A 22057-nucleotide genomic window follows, 5' to 3' on the forward strand; every position below is an offset into this window, starting at 1 on the left:
TTGTCAATAGAAATAAAATTTACACAAATTTCGAGAAAGACAAACTAATGAGTTTTTGGTTGCCGTAGTTGATTTTTCTTGACTGAAATTGCCCGCAACAGGTTGCTTCTCCCTTCCTTTTTTTTTTTTTGTGACCTCATCATCGAGACTATCTAGTGACCGATAAGGCTCAGCGGGCAAGTCTGGGCTCATGTAACACTGTCTGAGCAGGTGAGGTCGAGTAATTTTGCATCCGAAGAATCGTCACTGTGGGCGAGCAACTTCTCCTCGACTAAGCATTTTACTAGAGTCCTGTTCCCCTTGTGATCGAGGAGACTTGGTTGGGCAACTTGGACGAGTAGCTGAGCAGTTGTGACCGAGGAGTGGGACACCGAGAAGGGCATTGGACGAGCAACTCTGACCTAGATGGGTGACCGAGCAACTTGCTCTGGCTGAATAGTTGTTATGAGATGGCGAGATCGTGATGCAGAAGGGCAAGACAGTTGGGGTGAGATGCAAAAGGGTGCCTGCCACTGTATGGCTGAAGAGCTTGTGACCGGGCAGCTTGTTCGGCGAGCAGCTGCCCGCGTGCCTTTGCATGTGGCCAAGATGAGTTTGTCCGAGTAGCTCTGACAATTGCTAAGGGACTGGGTTTGTGGCATTCACACAAGGATGAGGAACTTGCATTGCCAAGAGACTCGGGATGCATGGGTCCGAGCAGAGGGCCGTAATGCAACTTGGTCCGAGCAACTTAGCCAAGGAACTTCTACATGGCCGAGGTGAGTGCGAGCAAATGTGGCTGATGAACTTGGTCCAAGCAACTTGGTTGATGAGCTCAGTGGTCGAAGAGGGCCATGATAGTGGTAGCTAAGGAGGTTGTTCATGGCCGAGGAGCTTCTGGCCTCGCATGTGATGGGTGCCTGCCATTGCGTGGCTGAGGTGCAGGCAGGGAAGGAAGTGGTTGCCCGCCATGGGGTGGCCGAGGAAGGTCTCAGGCCAAGGAGGTGGTTGCCCACCACTTGGTGGCCGAGCAACTTGGTCCGTGGAGCATCCCACCGGTGAAAGAAATCGTCGGCTGGTTCGTTAGTGCCTGGCTGTGACCTCGCCAGTGTGTGGATGATGTGGGAGGGGGCTTGTCGAGTGCACGACGTCGTGCACACGTTGCCTCTTTGTTATGGACATCGGTCAAGTCCTTAAACACTATGTTCTCCACGCCAATGGTAGTCTTGGGTTGACCGAATACTTGTTCCTCTCTTGCTTGGTTCATAATCAATGATGGTCACAATGGCTAATTTGGTATGGTGAGGTTAAGTGTTTAGGCTAAAATGGATGTTTGGAATGATGGAAATGGTCAAGGAAGTGTATGGCTAGAATGGTGGTAAGGGCGCACGACACTAGTGTGGGATTAGGGTTGGCGTCACTTGAGACTCAGGTTTAGGGTTTGGAAAGTGGTGATGGATGGCTAGGGTTATGTTTAGGGCTTTGGGAAGTTTGGATGATGATTGGTCGGCTAGGGTTGGACGAATTGGTTAGTTGAGTGAATTTAGGAAAGTTTCCTAAATTCTTAGAAGTCAATAGAGAGTGTATGTGGCCGGCTATAGAAAGGAAGGGCTCAATTAGGGTTCCTCAATTGTAGGAACTCTAATTATGGTAAGTGGAGTGGGCGGCTAGGTCAAATCCAATAAGGCAAGTGATTGTCAAATTTGACTTGGCTTGGTAAGAAGTTGGTATTCGGCTAGGGCAACAAAGGATAATCAATCAACTTATGGAAAGTTGACTAACACCTATGTTGGTCGAATTCTAGGGCAAAAAGGATTTGGAAGAGCAAAAAGTGAAGAACCTCAAGAACAATGATGAACACTCAAGAACAAAGTTCAAAACACTAATGCACTTAAATAATCAAAAGCATAAACAATAACAATCCAATACTTGATTCACAAATTGCACAATAATTGGATAAACCTCATGTATTGATAAACACAACTTGGATTCACGAATTTCACCAAGTTGTAAAGAAACAAGATAAATAGATTACACATATTCAATGAATTGCAATGTGTAATCCTCTTTGTGCTAGTGTATTGTGTATTTTGTTGTGCATGGGTATTGTGCACTTAAGTGCATAGTGCCCTTAACATGTGCAGTGCAGTGCAGTGGGCTAGTGACTCAGGAAATATATGTGTTTGGCAGAGTGCCTTTTATGTGAATAGTACTCGCCATGTACTCCCCTTTTTGCATAGTGCATCCAAAGTGTATTGAGTGAAGTGGCGATGAGTTTTGGTTCCCACTTGGGCGAAAAAAGATTTACTCGTCCATTCTTTGCAGCAATGTTTTTCATAAACATAAAAGTTGAAAAAATTAAGAACACTTATTTGGGAGGATGTTATTTGCTCTTCTGGTAATTATTTAGAGTGCCATAAAATCGTATTTCTCCCACCTCCGATGTAGAGTAAATCAGTTCTCATAGACGGTGCCAACTGTTAATGCATAAAAAATTACACAACAGGTCGGAATGGGAGAAATAGTCATTTTTGGCCCGCAATGATGATTCGGGACTCGATTGGTGTGGTTTGGTGCCCCCACAATGGTCTAGTGCGGTTGTATGGTGTCGGTGCTTACATGCATGATGGTGTATAGAAAACAAATGTAAGGAAAGTAAGAGGTTAATACACAAATATTTAAGTGGTTCGGCATAATGCTTGCGTCCACTGCTGGAGGAGAAATCCATTATAATATGCTTGTTTACAATCTCTCATAGCCTCTCATTTCTCACTGTACAATGAAAATCTTGAATATACTTGCTTGAGAAGTCCCTCTCGCTGGAGCTCCCATTCGAAAGGTTAAAGAAGAAGTTGAAGTCTCATAGTCGTCTGTTCGCTTGCTTTTTATCTTACACTCTTCTCGCGTGTGCCTTGGTAGTGGTGAGGGATGTCTGCTTTGCATGTCTGACCACCTCTCCCTTCCCACTTTCTCCTGACACTTCCTCCTTTGCCTCCTGACATTGTCCCCATTGCTTCCTGACACACTCTTCTCCCTTACTTTCCTGCTTTTCCCCTTGTCTCCTAGTGGTGGTTTGGTGGGCTGGGCCTGATATTGGGTCTATATATTTTGTCCCTTACAAACCTGTTTGGAGGCCCTGCGCCTCACGTGCCGACACAAATTGCTTGCTTCTGGTGTTTATAGATAGATCTAAAGAAGATGAATCTAGTGTTGTAAGTTAAAAAGAAGTGAAAAGTGATAGATTAGGGCTTCGTTTGGGTAGTGGACTACTATTCATTATTTTATCATTATTTTTTACTATTTTTTATTATTATTTACTACTATTCAATATTTTATCATTATTTTTTACTACTATTTACAGAATATCTTAAATTACCCCACTACCCAAACGCAATCTAATATTGTTCGTAGCAATGAAAGCACTAGAGGGAGAAAGAGAAAAAAAAGACTAAGGCTCGGTTTGAATACAAAAGTCTCCCAACTCATTTCAACCCATCTCTTATAATCATTATAACTTTTTCAAATTTTCATACAAAATATAATAAACAATTCAACTTTTTCAAATTCTAAAATAACAATAATATTAAAGTAGTGGAGGTTTGGACAATGACTTGAGATGAAAATTGAATAAAATATTATTTTTTATATTATTATTATTTTGATATTTAAAAAAATTAAATTATTTAATATATTTTTTATGAAAATTTATGAAAATTATAATAATTAAATGAGATAAATTTTAAATTCAAACCTTCCTAAGAAATAGAAGAATAGAAACAAAAAAATAAACGAGAAGTCCCCCAATTGATTTTGTCTTTGGGTAGGGAGTATGATTAGGAATGGGCAAAGAGGCCGTCCACCCTCCCCCCTATGCATCCCACCTGGCAAGCGGGGTTGGGGGGGTGCTTGCATCGAGGTGCAAAGGCGAGAGGGCCATGATCATTGTTGGGTTATATAAGCATATAGTCAATATTCTTTCGTTTATAAACAAAATCTATTTCTTTTAAAAAATTTCACTTGCAATAGATAATCATTTTTTTTTATTATTAGTGTTTTTTATTATTAGTGTGATAGATATACATTACCATTACCACATCAACGATGTTATACAAATATCACAAGAACTATCACAAGTAGGGTGCTACGAGTAGCGTGACGACTATTTTTTCAATATACTGAAAAAATGTTTGGAACCTATCAAATAAAATTCTAGCATTTGTAGTTCTGAAAGTAAAATAAATAGGGGTATCGATTAGTGTTATTTATTTTTTTTAAAATTATTTGTATATATTTAAAAAAATACTAAAAAAATTAACACAAATACTTCAAAAAAAATAATGACAGATACCTTTCTTCTTAGCGGTGGGTGTATCATTTTCCAAACAAATAACTATAAAATCTTACCCTTTTAAATGAAAGTTTAAAATATTATTACAATATTAAAAAAAAATTAAATTATTTATTATATTTTATATAAAAATTTAAAAAAATTATGATTATTAATGAGTTATTTGAATAGATATGAAATAAGATAATTTTAGATAAAAATTAAAAATTGAATAAAATATTATTAAAATATTATTTTTTAATAATAATATTATTTTTAGATTTTAAAAAGTTGAATTATTTATTATATTTATGTAGAAATAATTTTTAAAATTAAATAAAATATTATTAGAATATTATTTTTTAATATTAATTTTATTTTAAAATTAAAAAAAATTAAATTATTTATTATATTTCGTATGAGAATTTAAAAAATTATAATGATTAAATGATATAAAATATGATGAATTGAGAGATTCTTTCTATCCAAATAATTCCTTAATAAAATGAGATAATTTGTATACGGATATGGTGGCTCGATCCAAACACTAGCTATAGACGGGCCAAAACAAACAAAGCTATGAGACACGGATCGGCACCCTCAGCCATGGATAACGCATTAATCACACGGTCTAAATTTGCGCTCTTCCATCCCTCCGTCGAGAAACACAAAACCGACCGATCATCTTCATGAAAATACATGCCACATCAGCAATCCGGTGGAAAGCACTTTGAACCGTTGATTGAGATTCTATCGACGGTGTAAATGTGTCAAGAGTAAATGATGCGGATTGCCATTGTTAGCCGTCGATAATTCCAGGATCCAACAGTTAAAATCTACCGAAAACCGAGATCTCACCCGCCACCATGTCTCCCCATATATAGACTGGCTATCCTCTGATTCATGTGCACGATATTCTACACAAACCAAAGAAATCCCAAATTCGAAACCCTAGATCTCTCTCTCTCAGCTGAAATGTCGGGTCGTGGTAAGGGTGGCAAGGGATTGGGCAAAGGAGGAGCTAAGAGGCACAGGAAGGTGCTTCGGGACAACATTCAGGGCATCACCAAGCCTGCGATTCGGCGTCTGGCAAGGAGAGGCGGTGTCAAGAGGATCAGCGGTCTTATATACGAGGAGACCCGCGGCGTTCTCAAGATCTTCCTTGAGAACGTTATCCGCGACGCCGTGACCTACACGGAGCACGCCCGGAGGAAGACGGTGACCGCTATGGATGTGGTCTACGCGCTTAAGAGACAGGGCAGGACCTTGTATGGATTCGGTGGTTGAGTTACGTTCTTGTTTAATCTGCCAGAGCTGTAAATTCGTTAATCATCCCTGTAGTAGTCGTGATGCCTGTTGCAGTTGTAGTTGTAGAGTTTCATGACTCTAGGCTATTCCTTTTCGCATGTGATTTGGATTTTGTTTGAAATGAAGGCTGGATGGATCGTAACTGAACGTTTTGCGAAATTTTTTATCAAACTGTTAATTGAATTAGCCATATCCGATTTCCTATATCGTGGTTTGTTGCCGGATATTGATGATCTTCTCACTCGAAGTACTTGAGAAATTTCAATCGTATACTGTTAGCTATATGGAATTAAGTGATTAGATTGTGTTATGATCAGGTTTAATCAAATTAGTATTGATTAGTCCATTAGTTTTTAGATTAATGATTAGATCTTTTAACAATTAATATTAGAGTAGAGATCATGTCTAAATCATAAAAGGGATGATGTTTTTTTTTTAAATGTTTATAAAATAATCAAATTAAAAAAATACAAATACTTCACATTACATCTTTTAACATATTGAATACTACATGAAATTTTCATTCTAGATTTTCCTAAACTAGTCTACTTGTGACTGGTTTTTGCTCAGTTTACGAATTAGATGCCGAATTTGTGGAAATCTTCGCTGTGAATAAATTGTTGTGCATTTTGGAAGTTGGATTGTTAGATCAAATTCGACAGTTTCGATGGAAACGGTGTTGCGTATTAGTCGGTGGAAGTTTTGACATGAACTTGATGCCAGAGATTTGTAGATATGGTGTTCGGGGTTTGATGAAATATGCTAATTGTTACTAGAGAAATGATTTTTGCAAGTTTTAAATAGATAATTTTATACATGTGGATTTTATTTTAAAAAAATATAAAAAAAAAATTTATTATTTATTAGTGAGATTTAGGGTGTGTTTAGATGTTTGAGTGAATTGAGTTGAGTTGAGATGATAAAGAATTATTAGAATATTATTTTTTAATATTATTATTATTTTAAGATTTAAAAAAATTGAATTGTTTATTATATTTTTTATTGAAATTTGAAAAAATTGTAATAATTAGTTGAGATGAGTTGAAGTGAGTTTGGTAACCAAATGTAGCTTTAGATTTAGGGCAAGTTTGGGGCACAAGACAAAATACAAAATTTTTATTTCATTTTATCATTACATTCTTTTCAAATCTCTATACAAAATATAATAAACAATTCAATTTTTTCAAATCTTAATATATATTTTTTAAATTTTAAAATAATAATGATATTAAAACATAATATTTTAAATTTCAAAACAAAATACAAAATTTTTATCTCACCCTCCAAACCTCCCCTTAGTTTAGATGTTGAAGTGAGTTGAGTTAAGATGATAAAATATTGTTAGAATATTATTTTTTAATATTATTATTATTTTAGAATTTAAAAAAGTTAAATTGTTTATTATATTTTATGTTGGAATTTAAAAAAGTTGTAGTGATGAATTTAGATGAGTTTGAGATCTAAATTCACTTTTATTCTTTTATAAAAAATTTGTATGAGATTTGTCTATTTAAAATTTGTATATAGAATTACTCATTAATTACGTCATTAAACAATACGAATAAGCATTACAATTAGACTTGGTCAATTGATGACCCACGGACTTAAAACAAATAACTACCCACTATTTAATTAACTGACCCATAACAAAATAACCTCCTACTATGTTACAGACCCATAAGGTCATCGTGGCCCAATACCCTACAGACTCAACCAATATGGCTAAAATAAAACAACAAAATGGGCTAACCTAGCCCAGCCCTTCAAACAATCCCCTAAAAGTTAGGGTTTGTCTTATGCCTCATATCTTCCTCCTTTAAAAAGACATTGCCCTTAAGGTTAGGGAAGTATCGCTGTAGTTTTTTGCAATCCTCCCATGTCGTGTCTTCTCGTATCATTCCTTTCCATTGAACTAGCATTTCCACTCCAACCAGTTGTACCTTCTTGACTAATTGCTTGTTAAGTATCTTTTCTAGTTTCAGTTGGAGGGTTCCTACCATCATTACCTTCGACAGCTTTGTAAGAAGTTTTATGTGTTCTCCCATTGTCTTTTTTAAGCAAGAAACGTGAAAAGTTGGGTAGATCTGAGATTCTTGTGGTAGATCTAACTTGTATGCGACTTTCTCGATCTGTTGTACTACTGTGTACGGCCCATAATACTTCGGCAACAGCTTGAGGTTTCTCCTTAATGCGACTGACATTTGACGGTAAGGTCAAAGTCGTAGGTAAACTCGATCTCCAACTTGGAACTCTCTATCTGTTCGCTTTCGATCAGCATAGATCTTCATCTTTTCTTGTGCATCCTTCAAATTTTCTTGAACTAACTTGTGAATAAATGCTTTGTTTTTGAGTTCTTCGTCTACTGCTTATACTGTTGTGGACCCTGGTTCATATGGCAACATCCGGGGGGTGATTGCTTATATACCACCTCATATGGTGAAACCCAAGTTGAAGTATGCTTTGATGTGTTATAAGCATACTCAGCTAGAGATAGCCATTGTGCCCAATCACATGGTTTGTCTCCTGAGAAGCATCGCAGGTAACCTTCTACCCCTTTGTTTATCGCCTCTGTTTGGCCGTCAGTCGGTGAGTGGTATGCAGAGCTAAGTAGTAGCTCTGTGCCACTAATTCGAAACAATTCCTTCCAAAATTGACTTGTGAACACTGGATCACTGTCACTGATAATGGTTAGTGGAAAACTATGTAATTTAAATACATTATCAAGAAAAATACGTGCTACTGTTACTGCTATGTATGGATGGGAGAGGGACATGAAATGAACATATTTGCTCAATGTGTCTATCACCACCATGATCACTGTACGCCCTCTTGAAGGTGGCAGCCCTTCAATGAAATCCATGCTAATATCTTCCCAGTTTCGTGTAGGAATTAATAAAGACTAGAGCAGGCCTGTGGGTTGAATTGTTTCCACCTTATTTCATTGACAAGTATCACATGCACGAATGAAAGCTCGAACATCCCTCCTAAAACTAGACCAGTAAAATTCTTTTTTTATTCGAGTATATGTTTTATATACACTTGTGTGGCCCCTTAATGGACTGGTATTGAGTTGCTGTAGGATCTCTTGCTGGAATGGCACTAAATTTCGAAGATGCACCCTGCCCTTATAAAAGAGTAGGCCATTGCAGATCTGGTATTGAGATTGGTCCAGGATTCCTTGATGATAGTGGCTTATTAGCTCTTGCAATTGAGAATCTTGGGGGTAAGTCTTCTTTAATTCTTCTATCAAATTGGTTTGCATAAGGCTTATGGCTTGTATTTGTGGTTGGTTGGTTTGGGCTTTATGGAGGATGGAGATTGGTTGTTTGTGTTCTGATGGTGTGGAAGTGTTGGGTTTTGGTATGGTGATTGGGTTGGTTGTTGGTTCTGGTTTTTTAGTGAAGGGTAACCTGGATAGTGCCTCTGCCACCTTATTTGTCTTTCCACTTTTATACTCCATAGAAAAATCATACCCCCAACAACTTTGAGACCCACTTCTGTTGTGCAGGGGTTCCAACACATTGCTCCAACAAATATTTCAAGGTCGGTCTGTTGATAAGCATGGACCTTGAAATTATGCCCGACCAAGTAGTGCCTCCATTTCCTTATGTCCATTACTAAGGCCAATAATTCATTCTCATATGTAGATAGCACGAGACTCATTTCTTTCAAGCCTTGACTTAGATAAGCAATAGACCTGCCTTCTTGCATTAATACAGCTCTCAACCTTTCACCTGAAGCATTACATTCCACCACAAAAGTCTTAGTAAAATCAGGTAATTTTAAAACAGGGGGGCTAACCATTGCTTCTTTGAGTCTTTCAAAGGCTGCTTGAGTTTGTCAGATCAAATAAAAGAATTTTTTCTGAGTAGAGCTGTTAGGGGTGTTGCTATTGCACCATATCCCTGCACAAACTTGCGATAATAGCTAGTGAGACCTAAGAATCCCTTTAAGGCCTTCAAATTTTTGGGCAGTGGCCAACTTTGCATAGTTGTAATTTTTTGGGGGTTAGCTTTTACACCTTCCTTACTAATCAAGTGCCCGAGATACTCCATGTCACTAGTGCCAAATACACATTTAGATTGTTTTGCAAATAATTGATGAGACCTCAATGTTTCTAACACAACCTTCAAGTGATGCAAATGATCTTATATTGACTTGTTGTAAATTAATAAATCATCAAAAAACAAACTTGCATAGATAGGGTTTAAATACTTCATTCATCAACCATTGGAACGTGGACGAGGCATTGGTAAGCACAAAAGGTATAACCAAAAACTCGTAGTGACTCTCATGGGTCCTACAAGTTGTGTTGGGTATATCCTTCTCTTGCATTCTGATTTGTTGATAACTAGAGCGCAAGTCCAATTTAGAAAAAATTTCAGCCCCATAAAGTTAATCTAATAATTCATCGATGTTAGGGATATGATATTTATCTTTTATCGTGTCTTTGTTGAGAGCACAATAATCTATACACATTCTCCAGCTCCCATCTACCTTCCTAACCAGCAACACCGAAGAAGAATAAATTGACTCCCTCTTATAATGTCACCATCTCAGCCACCAAACGCTCTATATCTGCTTTTTGATAATATGGATACCTGTAAGGTCGAACACAGGCTGGTTTTGAGCCCTCCTGTAACTCAATTTTATGGTCATGACTTCGAGGTGGAGGCAGACCATGAGGTTCAGAAAAAACAGTTTCAAAGTCCTTCACTATGCTCAAAACAGCTGGCACACCTTCCCCTTTTGATTCCTTCAATTCTCCTCCAATTAAATGCAACCAGATCCCTTTTGCAGTCCCTTTGTTTAACTTAGGGACATGCTCTTCCTCCTCTAAAATCTCTCGAGGTGGTTGCAACCCCTGTAATTTAATCTCCACTCCCCTGAAATTAAACTGCATGGTTAAATTAGTAAAATTTTATGAAATGGACCTGAGATTTCTTAACCAATCTACTCCTAATACCACATCACATCCTCCAAAGTCAACAAATAAAGATTAGCCTTAACCCTTAGATTCTGTAGTTGAATAGGAATTGCCTTACAATAACCTTGGCAAGGCAGGATATCTTCATTAGCCACTTTGACTGTCAACTGGCTTTCTCCCCCCGACAATCTCGACCTCCTTGCTACATATGGATCTACAAAGTTGTGAGCACTACATGTATGAGTAAGAATTAAAATCTTATGATGATTAATAAAACCTTTGACTCTCATAGTCTTAGGTGATATAGATCCTGGCATGGCATGCATTGATATGCCTAGTAGTTCCCCTATCACCTTTTCTTCACCCACAGTCTCATATGATTGAATGATTGCCAATCTTCCTGCACTAGTCTCCAATTCTTCTTCCTCATCTAACCCTTCCAACAGAAATAACTTGGGCCTACTACACTTATGCCTAAATGAAAATTTTCTTCACAATAATAAAAGAAGCCCTCGTCTCTCCTTTCTTGAATTTGGGTTAATATTATTCTTTTTATGGGTATGGTAGGTTTTCTATTTGTGTTGTAGGGATTGGAATTGCCTCGGTTTTCTGGTCCGGATGGTGGTGGTGGTAGTCTCATTAAGGTTGTAGGTGTAGAGAGTTTTGGTATGTAGAGAAAGGTAGTTTGAGTTGGGTTTTGGTTTCTGCTGGTCCCCCCTTTATTTCTTCTAGCAACCTCCTCCTCCTGCAGTTTAGCTAAACCAAAAGTAGCTAAGATGGTGTTAGGTTTAAGCATGGTTACCATTATCTTCAAATCATCCCTTAATTTACTAATGAAAGTGCTAATATGGAACTCATCCGTTAGTCCACTAATTTTATTTGATAGGGACTCAAACTCTGTTTGGTATTCCTCAATAGTGGCAATTTGTCTTAATTTAGTGAACATTCATATTGGATCCGCATAGGTTGAGGGTCCAGAATGCACCTTAAATGCGGAGACAAACTCCTCCCATCCTCCAATAGGCCCCAAATCCATCAACCAACAATATCAAGAAAGAACATTCCCTTCCATATGGAAAAATGCTATATGCGGTTTTTGGTCATCAGGAGTATTAAAATAAACAAAGAATTGTTGTGCTTTGAGGATCCACTTCATGGGTTCAGACCCATTAAATTTTAGAAAATCCAATCTTAAGGTCCTAGTATGAATTCCCCAATTCCCTTCAAATAAAGGATTATTACTGATCTGACCTCTCTTATTAGAAGACCCTTCTCCCATTTGTTGATTTCCTTCTATCACTGCAAATTGCTCATATGAAATTGCCAAATTATTCAATTGCTGTAACATTGCTTCCAACATATATTTTTGCTTGTCTTGTTTTTCAAGCAGGTGCACGGTCTCTCCCTTTAGCATGGATACTGCTTCCGCCAATTGAGCATGGTGTGTACCCTCAGCTATGTTGCAGGAATGCGACTGTGATACCATTGTTATGGTAGCTGATAATTGTTTAAGTAAATATTGTAAGCACTTCGAGGGGCCTGGTCTTCCAATTTGTAATACTTAGATTTCTGGAAATTGATTACTTCATTCATAACAGAAAACAACACTTATAAGCATTACAATTAGACTTGGTCAAGTGATGACCCACAGACTTAAACAAATAACTTCCCACTATTTAATTAACTGACCCATAACAAAATAACCTCCCACTACGCTACATACTCATAACGCCATCGTGGCCCTCTACCCTACAGACTCAACCAGAATGACTAAAATTAAACAACAAAATGGGTTGACCTAGCCCAGCCCTTCAGACAACCCCTTAAAAGCTAGGGTTTTGTCTTACGCCTCATAACAAGTCCCTCAGCCCCCTTTCTCGACCCAGAGCCCCCACCCCCCCCCAAACAAGATAGAGGCATTTTCCCCATCGCCCACTCCCGTTATCACAACTGTCCTTGATAGCCCTCTGCCGTGGAGAGTTCAAATGAGACTTGGATATTGCTCACCGTGTGGGTTGACTCTCTGACTTGGACAGACGCTGTCCAAGCAAAATAGTTTCTGAGCTGATTTGGCTTCCATGACCATTGTTTCTTATAGTAGGTTTATTTTTTTTTTCCTCTCTTTGTGCTAATGGTTCTTTGAAATCAATTCCAATCAATTCTTCCGAAATTGTAAATATCATGTTGATCTTGGACCTTGTAAATGGTGTTCACTGCATCCTTAGAGCATTTACATTTGGCTTAGCATAAGCACTGGTTTGCCAAAATACGAGAAAAAGTGATTAAATTTAGGCAAAAAACATTCCACATATGGCACCCACCTAGACGAATGGGACATCCGCTTGCATACGATGGGCGAATTGAAGTCAGTTTGAACTTTGAAATGCCAGGAGGTGAGTGCCGGGCTAGGCCTTGGGCCTGCTCGGATTTCACCCGTCCGCCTGACCCAATATATATAATAATATATACTAAAAAACAAACCTAGATATAAATACTATATTTTTCTCTCTCTCCTCTCATTTCTCTCCCTCCCTTTTCTCTTCTCCCCCTTCATTTCATGCCTTAGTGGTCGTTCTGTGCGTTCACCATCCCTTCTTCTCCTCTTCTCCTCCTCCTTTAAGCCAGCTTCACTCCATTGTCGTGGGTCACAACCAAGCCGCAATCTAGGACGGTAAGACCACAGCTTGGCCGTGGGTCTCTCTACGACCCAAGACCACGGTTGCAATCATGGATTTATAAGTTAAAGATCCACGACCGCAGTCGTGGGCCTAGAAGTTTTATGACCCCATAGCCGTGACCATGGCCATAAAGATCTTCCTCTAGATCTCTAAAGATCTGTGCATAAATCTTTATGACCCATGATATTGGTCGTGGCCTGTGGGTTTGTGCACAAATCTGAAGATTTGTGCAATTATTAATTGGTTTGGTTTGGTTTGTGAGATTTTTATGATTATATGTGATTTTTTTAGATTTTTTTCTTGAAAAATATGTTGTTGGACAAGGTGGCTGGATAGTGGTGACGCCAATTCGCTTGACTACCAAACAAATGCAAATGATCACCTCGCTTAGGAGGGGACGGGCTGCGGAGATAGATTTGGTTACCTTGCCCAGATGAGGTTGGGTGGCCACTCACCCATATATGACGGGTAGCACTCCTAGGGTAAAATAGGAAATAATTCTAAGTTTGTAACCTAAATTTGCTTATTACTTGCTCATTACTGTAGCTCCCCAAAACCTATTTATATTATTTTTTTATTAACCCCCAATAAATTTATATGAATACAAATAAACTAAATTGCGATGAGAAGAGCAAGGTCCCGTATTTATACACTAATACATGACCACTAGGAAAAGTTTTACCATTAGAAAGTGATAAAAATTGTTAAGAGTTGAAAATGTTACGGTTAAAAATGTCAAATCTTGTTATCATTTGTTGACATTACCATTTGTTTAAAAAATTTTACAATTTCATTAAAGATGAATTGTCGAAAATGTAAGGAAGAAAATAATTGAGTAGGTAGAAAAAAGTGAAAATAAATGAGTTAAATTAAGAATAAAAAAATAATTACTTTAATAGAATAGAGAGTGAGACCTAAAAAAAAAAAAAAAAATTCTATTCATTATCGGTACATACCACACGTCATATCTTTTTTCTTATCAAATATATGGTATATTGATGATGTATAGAAAAATTTAATAAGTTTAAAAAAAATAAAAAAAAATATGACATGTGGTGTTTAGAGATAATTAGTAACGAAGCTAAAATATATATATATATATATATATAGTAGTTAAAATTGGAAAAAATGAATTTTTAAGGAAAATTCCACAAATTTTAGGAAGCCAACGTGAGTGCTCTCATAGCAGCAGGCGTTCAAACTTCACTTACCCAAAACCTTCTCTACTTCTTTTGACGGGCAAAAATAAAAAAAAAAGGGTGGGGCAAAAGATAAGCACCATGGCCGCCTCTAGAGTTTCTTCTTCTTTTTCTTTCTGCTCGATTCCCTGATGCCTATACCAAAAGGTACTCCTTGAAGATCCCCAATCTCATTCTTGGGTCTCTGGATTTTTAGCTTTACTTTTTGTACTGTTATGTATGTTGTGTCCGTGTAAGTGAGAAGACAACAAGGCTTCGGTTTTATGGATTAGATGGTTTTGATTCATTGTTTCCCACCTGTGTTCGGAGGATTTCGGGAGATTCTGGGACTAGGATTAGTTATAGTCTTTCTTTAGCGTTTCCTTTATCTTTTCCCTGGTCTAGGTAGAGATTGAACGGAGGACTTTTTTTTTTTTTTTTGGGTTTTTTTTTTTTGGTTTTTTATATATATAATCTCAATTTTTGTCCTTTTTTTCTTTGAATTTGTTTTATTGAATAATTTTGTTGATTATTGATGTGGGTTTGTGAGGAATTTGTTATCTTACTGATAAATCTAGGGCTTTGATGGAAGGGAGATAGACTGGGGATTGATTCATTTGCTTGAAGATGTTTGTAATTGAATTGTTTTTATTGGGAATGGCACAATATACAAACCCACCAGCAACAAAAACCATCGCCAGGGAGATTAGCTGAGAAATGGGAGATTCTCTCCTCACGGCCCTTTCAATGGAGAATCACCACCCGTCCACGCTCTTGTCCATGGATTCCAGCGCCTCCTCACACGACGATTTGGATTTGGAGATGAATCGGCAAATCATTCTTCACCGTCCGCCGGATATCAATTTACCCTTGTCGGCAGAGCGCAGTCCACCTCCACCTCCTCAGCCATGGAATCTGGACCCCTGTGATATTTTAGATGTTGGGCTTGGTCCACAAGTTTATGAGACCGAGAGTTTTCTTACCATACCCGCAGCTGGAAGGAAATGCGCCAAGCGGGTTGATACTATCTGGGGTGCCTGGTTTTTCTTCAGCTTTTACTTTAAACCTGCGATGAATGAGAAATCAAAGGCAAAGATTATCAGGGACAGCAATGGAGTGTCAGGGTTTGACAAATCTGATCTCAATCTTGATGTTTTCATGGTTCAGCATGACCTGGAGAATATGTACATGTGGGTTTTCAAGGAGAGGCCAGAGAATGCATTGGGTAAGATGCAGCTTAGGAGTTACATGAATGGGCATTCTCGTCAGGGAGAGCGTCCATTCCCATTTAGTGTTGATAAGGGTTTTGTAAGATCTCACAGGATGCAACGAAAGCAGTATAGGGGTCTGTCGAACCCCCAGTGTGTGCATGGGATTGAGGTTGTTCCATCACCTAATCTCATGGGTCTTGATGAGGAAGAGCGGAAGCGGTGGATGGAGCTCACAGGTCGGGACATGAACTTAACAATTCCACTAGAAGCAAGTGCTTTTAGTTCATGGAGAAGCCTTCCCAACACAGATTTTGAGCTTGAGAGGCCAGCTCCTCCAATAAAGAGTGCCTTGAATTCCCACTCAAAGAAATTGCTTAATGGTTCTGGCCTGAACTTGTCAACTCAGCCATCTAACCATACCAACGGCGATGGAATGGATCTATCACCTGTCAGCAACAAGAGGAGGAAGGATTTTTTCCCTCATGGGAATGATGATGATGGTTTCTTGGCTGTAAATCCTCCCTCTGATCGAATTACAGATATAGAGATCCACCCTAATGAACCAAACTGGTTGAATGACTTTAGCGGCGTAATGAAGAATGTCTATGGACCTGTCACTGCTGCGAAAACAATCTATGAGGATAAAGAAGGATATCTGATCATTATCAGCTTGCCCTTAGTGGATCTCCAGAGGGTGAAGGTTTCTTGGAGAAATACTATCACTCATGGTATCATAAAGGTCTCTTGTATTAGCGTATCGTGCATGCCATTCACCAAGCGACATGACAGGACTTTCAAGCTCACAGATCCATCTTCTGAACACTGTCCTCCAGGGGAATTTGTTAGAGAAATCCCACTTTCAACCCGAATTCCTGAAGATGCAAATATAGAAGCTTATTATGATGGGCCGGGATCTGTGCTTGAGATTTTGGTGCCAAAACTACGTGTGGGGCCTGAAGAACATGAGGTTCGCGTTTGCCTTCGCCCTCACCTAGGAGGCAATGATCTTATGTTGACTTGAGATGATGATCGTTTATTGAGAATTCTATGGGTTGGTGCTCCATCGTCTTACTAACTCTGTACCATACAGTGTATTCTATGAAACGAAATGTGTCTTCACACTTTTCTTGAGCAATTTTTGTTCACCAACAACTGTTATGGTATTTGTTGTGTCCATGAATCGGGTCAGTATTTTTTTTGTAACGATTCTTGATTTTTGAACTTATAATTGATTCTAATTACCTAGAAATTATTACATTCTCATCTAAATTACCTTCTTGCATGGCATGGCATGGCTAGGATATATATATATATATATGTATTACCTTATGGAGCTTCAAAGGTACTGTAATTTACAAGAACACTTATTGGAGCGGGACGGTTTCCATTTGAAAGGGATTAATACAGTGAGTTTTGTATATTCAGTTATTTACAATTCACAGGTATATATAGGTTGTTGGCATCAATATTACTGTCTCAAAATTTTATTTATTACTTTCTTTCGTCTTCCCTCTATACTTCACCTTCTGTTTTCAAGAGTAAATAAATAAATGGAAATCATTAGCCTTTCATCATCTATTTCAAGATTAAGATAATTCATTCTTTTTTAATTTAAGTGGTTTTTATTCTCAGCCAGGAAGTTTCAGCTCTTGAAATCAGGTGCTGCTGCTGCTGCTTGGGGTATTTAAACCAGCGTAAAGATGCAGGGGACAGTTGTAGATATAGTTGAGTTGGGCAAAACATCATCTTCGAATCTTCTAACATTTGAAGGTTCGGAGAAAGCGGGTCTGATTGCTGGTGACACTGAGTCAACGGTAATTGTCTTTTTTGTGAGTCAAGGATGGCGTCGGCGTGTACGATATTTTCGTTGTCAATTCATGAATTGTCTTTTACTTCACCCTTTTCCTCGTGTTTAATTACAACTTTGAAATTAGAACCATGAAATACAAATGATGGCAGCCCTCTACATGAGATTAAAAAAATAAAAATAAAAAAAATATTTACAATCTTAAAATATTATGTAAGCACTGCACAAAACATACCTTCCATTTTATTGACATACTTTGATTAAAAGTCTTATCATGTCAATAAAATAGATTGTTTACACACCAACTTTCAAATAGAATTTATAACAAAGTTTATCCTTAATTGTTTTCCATTGCAACATGTCGACATATTTGGAGTGTTTTCTCCTTACTGAAGATCAGAACATATTATGTTTGAAGTCACGAAAGGGTAGTGATAGGGTTCCTTAATCACTAAAAAAAATTATAACTTTACTAAGAAAAATGATAGGATTATTACATTTTTACTACTCATTTACTATTCTTTTTATATTTTATTATTTTTATTTTATTTAATAGTTAAGGAAGTGACAATTAATAAATTTATATGTTTTTTTAATTTTTTCTTAATGATTAAGGATATTAAAAAATACTTAAAATAAAATGATAAAAAAATAAAAACACTACAAGTAATAGATGAGTAGTAGATGGGTAGTAAGCCTATCACTACCCTTTTACTAATTACTCATTTCTTAATTATTAAGTAAAATTAAAAATTAAAAAAACAATCAAATATAAAAAAAAAAATAATAAAGAAGTAATATAAGATAATAACCTTATTATTACTCAAAAGAAAGGTAATCTACCCATTTAGTTAAAATTACATCACCCCCTAATATCACTCTCATAGAACATACAAGAGAGATTTACTTCAATGAAGATTTTTGGTCACTGTTTTCTATTGCTTTCTTTTCGAAACAATTGTTGAAAAACCACACTCATGTATTACTTTTCTAATTTAATGAAATTCACTTGCTTAGAAAAAAAAATGTCCAGACATTTACCTAAAAAATTCGTAACTTTCACGTTCATCCTAAATTGACTGTTGGATAAAGAGAGTGTCGAGCGTGCAGAAGCCTAACCTAGCATGGGCAATCCATTATATATATATATATATATATATATATGCAAAGAGATATAAATTGAAGTCTCTAAAAGTAAACACTAGCATAATTCAGGAAAATAAACTTTGCCTGGCAAGACGTGTTCCCAGGCAAACAATGTCCAAAACGACGACGGAATACAAAAACATATAATAATTCGGCTTTGAACCAGAAAAAAGGGGATAAATTTCAAAGCCCCATTTTAGTAGTCCTCCATCAAAAGCAGCATAAAACTACGAAGAAGCAGCTAAGAGAAATTTAGTCAACTTCCTCGATCTTGGGGCCAGCACCACTTCCTCCAGCATGAGCATGACCTCCATCTTCCTCGACTCCACCGCCCATGTCAGCACCAGCACCTTGGTACATCTTGGCAATGATTGGGTTGCAGATGCTCTCCAATTCCTTCATCTTATCCTCGAACTCATCTGCCTCACCGAGCTGGTTGCTTTCCAGCCATTGAATGGCCTGCTCGATGGCGTCCTCAATCTTCTTCTTATCATCTGGAGAAAGCTTGGCTCCAATCTTCTCATCCTTAATCGTGTTCCTCATGTTGTATGCATAATTCTCCAAGGCATTCTTGGCCTCAACCTTCTTCTTGTGCTCCTCGTCCTCAGACTTGTACTTCTCTGCCTCTTGAACCATCTTCTCGATCTCGTCCTTAGAGAGCCTACCCTTGTCATTGGTAATGGTGATCTTGTTCTTTTGACCAGTAGTCTTGTCCTCGGCAGACACATTCAAAATACCATTGGCATCGATGTCAAAGCACACTGTGATCTGAGGTACACCCCTGGGGGCAGGAGGGATTCCTGAAAGCTCAAATTTACCAAGCAAGTTATTATCCCTGGTCCTTGTTCTCTCACCCTCGTACACCTGGATCAAGACACCAGGCTGGTTGTCAGAATAGGTAGAGAACACCTGCTCCTTCTTAGTGGGAATGGTTGTGTTCCTGGGAATCAGCACAGTCATGACACCACCAGCTGTTTCAAGACCAAGGGAGAGAGGTGTGACATCCAAAAGCAGCAGATCCTGCACCTTCTCATTACCCTCACCGCTCAAAATAGCAGCCTGGACTGCAGCACCATAGGCAACGGCCTCATCAGGATTGATGCTCTTGCAGAGCTCCTTCCCGTTAAAGAAGTCCTGCAAAAGCTGCTGGACCTTGGGAATTCTGGTAGAGCCACCAACGAGCACAACATCATGTATAGTGCTCTTGTCCATCTTAGCATCCCTCAAACACTTCTCAACAGGTTCCATACACTTTCTAAATAGATCCATGTTGAGCTCCTCAAATCTAGCACGAGTAATGGTTGAGTAGAAATCAATACCTTCATATAAGGAATCAATTTCAATGGTAGTTTGGGCAGTGGAAGAGAGAGTTCTCTTAGCTCTCTCGCATGATGTCCTCAACCTCCTGAGAGCTCTTGGGTTGCCACTTATGTCCTTTTTGTTCTTCCTCTTAAACTCCTGTACGAAGTGGTTAACCATTCTGTTATCAAAATCTTCGCCACCAAGGTGAGTGTCACCAGCTGTTGCTTTCACCTCAAAGATACCTTCTTCAATAGTGAGAAGAGACACATCAAAGGTACCACCTCCAAGATCAAAAATCAAGACATTCTTCTCTCCAACGCTAGTTGCCTTCTTGTCAAGACCATAAGCAATGGCCGCAGCAGTGGGCTCATTGATGATACGCATAACATTGAGACCAGCAATGACACCAGCATCCTTTGTAGCCTGACGCTGAGAGTCATTGAAGTAAGCAGGGACAGTGACCACAGCATTTTTTATTGTGGAGCCAAGATAAGCCTCGGCAATCTCACGCATCTTTATAAGAACCATGGAAGAGATTTCTTCAGCAGCAAATTGCTTATCCTCACCCTTGTAACTGACCACAATCATGGGCTTATCACCAGGTCCAGGAATGACCTTGAATGGCCACAATTTAATGTCACTCTGAACAGAAGCATCACTGAATCTGCGGCCAATCAGCCTCTTAGCATCTGCAGAGATAGGCATGTGTGTACCATACGTTAGAATCTAAATGAACCGAAGTTGATTATTTAACGAAGGTAGAAGACATGCACTACATATACAAACATCCATAACATCCATCACGCAATTCTAATTTCAGGAACAGAACAAGTCCTTCCGCTCTGCAGTTAAATATTTGGAGGAAGCTACGCCTGAAAAATCTACTCCTCACAAGAAATAATAATGTATAAAGCATCTTCAAAGCCACTAAATAACAGACCTTTTTATAGGTAAAAGCAAAAAACTGAAATGAGATAAACAGAAGTTAATCCCGGAGTCAAAACACAGGCATAAATCAAGATTCTCCACAATTCTGCAGTTAAATATTTGGAGAAAGCTACGCCTGAAAAATATACTCCTCTCGCAAGAAATAATAATGAATAAATCCATCTTCAAAGCCACTAAATAACAGACTTTCTTTTAATAGGTAAAAGCAAAAAACTGAAATGAGATAAACATAAGTTAACCCTGGAGTCAAAACACAGGCATAAATATGACTGATTGTTTGAGTAAATAGCTTTTTCATACAACACGTCAAGATGAAATACGGTTAAAAATCCTGCACATAGTTTGCAGTGCTAGTCTGAAGTTCTATATGGCAAAACAACGTCAATACAAACTCAGCAACAAGGATCTGAACAAGTAAATAGAAACACTATATATTCTACGATAAACGATACCTTAAAACCGTAAAAGAAGTTAGATTTAACACTTACAACGAAAGTACAACCTATATGCAACAATATAAAGCAGATTAAAATAAATACAAGCACAACCATTCAGATCTAAAAATCAGCGAAAGAAACGAGTTCAGAGGATCTCAGATCTCACCGAAGACAGTGTTGATGGGGTTCATGGCAACCTGGTTCTTGGCCGCATCACCGATCAAACGCTCCGTATCGGTGAAACCAACATAGGACGGCGTGGTTCTGTTACCCTGGTCATTGGCGATGATTTCGACACGATCGTGTTGCCACACGCCCACACAAGAGTATGTGGTGCCGAGATCGATCCCGATCGCTGGGCCTTCTCCTTTTCCGGCCATTGTATGATTCTTTCTAAGTACGGCCGACGAAAAGGAACGAAAGGAAGGAAGGAGAGGGAGATCTGAAAGCTGAAAAAGAAAGACGGGAGCTGCTAGGTTTTCGAAGTGAAGGAGAAGAGTAGGGTTAAGCGCAGCTTATATATTGCGTTAGGGTTAAGGATTCGAGAATGTTCTAACATTTTGAAGTTGTGCAGCTGTTGGATCTCAAATGAAAGATGAAATCGGACGGCTTCAGATTATTTCGGTGTTATACTTCTCATACCAGTGTTGACTCTCTCTTTCTATAGTTCCGTGTGAGATCTCTCCCGTGTCTTGTACGTATGCAGTGTGCACAAATCATTTTCCGGTTTTTTTTTTTTTTATTATTTTTTTTGAGCACCCATTTCACGGTTTCTAATTACTTTCCTTTTTGTTACCGTTTCCAATTAC

The 22057-nt window shown here is 38.2% G+C and overlaps 3 protein-coding genes across 5 annotated transcripts; 2 read left to right on the forward strand and 1 right to left on the reverse strand.

Annotated features, from left to right (window-relative positions):
- Positions 1-5174: 5174 nt before the first annotated feature.
- On the forward strand, positions 5175-5838 carry LOC109006786 (histone H4-like). Its single transcript, XM_018986170.2, has one exon. It carries the CDS (start codon positions 5210-5212, stop codon positions 5591-5593), a length of 384 nt encoding a protein of 127 aa, XP_018841715.1. The 5' UTR covers positions 5175-5209; the 3' UTR covers positions 5594-5838.
- Positions 5839-14410: 8572 nt separating this feature from the next.
- Positions 14411-17449, forward strand: LOC109006785. Of its 3 annotated transcripts, none has more exons than XR_004801328.1 (3): positions 14411-14565; positions 14976-17014; positions 17241-17449. XR_004801328.1 is itself a non-coding variant. In XM_018986169.2 (2 exons), exon 2 carries the CDS (start codon positions 15115-15117, stop codon positions 16627-16629), a length of 1515 nt encoding a protein of 504 aa, XP_018841714.1. In that variant the 5' UTR covers positions 14411-14565; positions 14976-15114; the 3' UTR covers positions 16630-17449. The 3 variants fall into 3 exon arrangements, 1 of the variants encoding a protein (XP_018841714.1); XR_004801329.1 differs by having other exon boundaries at positions 14990-17014; XM_018986169.2 differs by having other exon boundaries at positions 14976-17449.
- Positions 17450-18590: 1141 nt separating this feature from the next.
- Positions 18591-21840, reverse strand: LOC109006783 (heat shock cognate 70 kDa protein 2). The gene is made up of 2 exons (XM_018986168.2): positions 21415-21840; positions 18591-20552 (listed from the first exon to the last, which is right to left on the reverse strand). The coding sequence occupies exons 1-2, from the start codon at positions 21626-21628 to the stop codon at positions 18814-18816; spliced, it is 1953 nt and encodes a 650-aa protein (XP_018841713.1). The 5' UTR covers positions 21629-21840; the 3' UTR covers positions 18591-18813.
- Positions 21841-22057: the final 217 nt, after the last annotated feature.

The sequence above is a fragment of the Juglans regia genome, chromosome 4 (genome assembly GCF_001411555.2).
Source record: "Juglans regia cultivar Chandler chromosome 4, Walnut 2.0, whole genome shotgun sequence".
Taxonomy (NCBI): domain Eukaryota; kingdom Viridiplantae; phylum Streptophyta; class Magnoliopsida; order Fagales; family Juglandaceae; genus Juglans; species Juglans regia.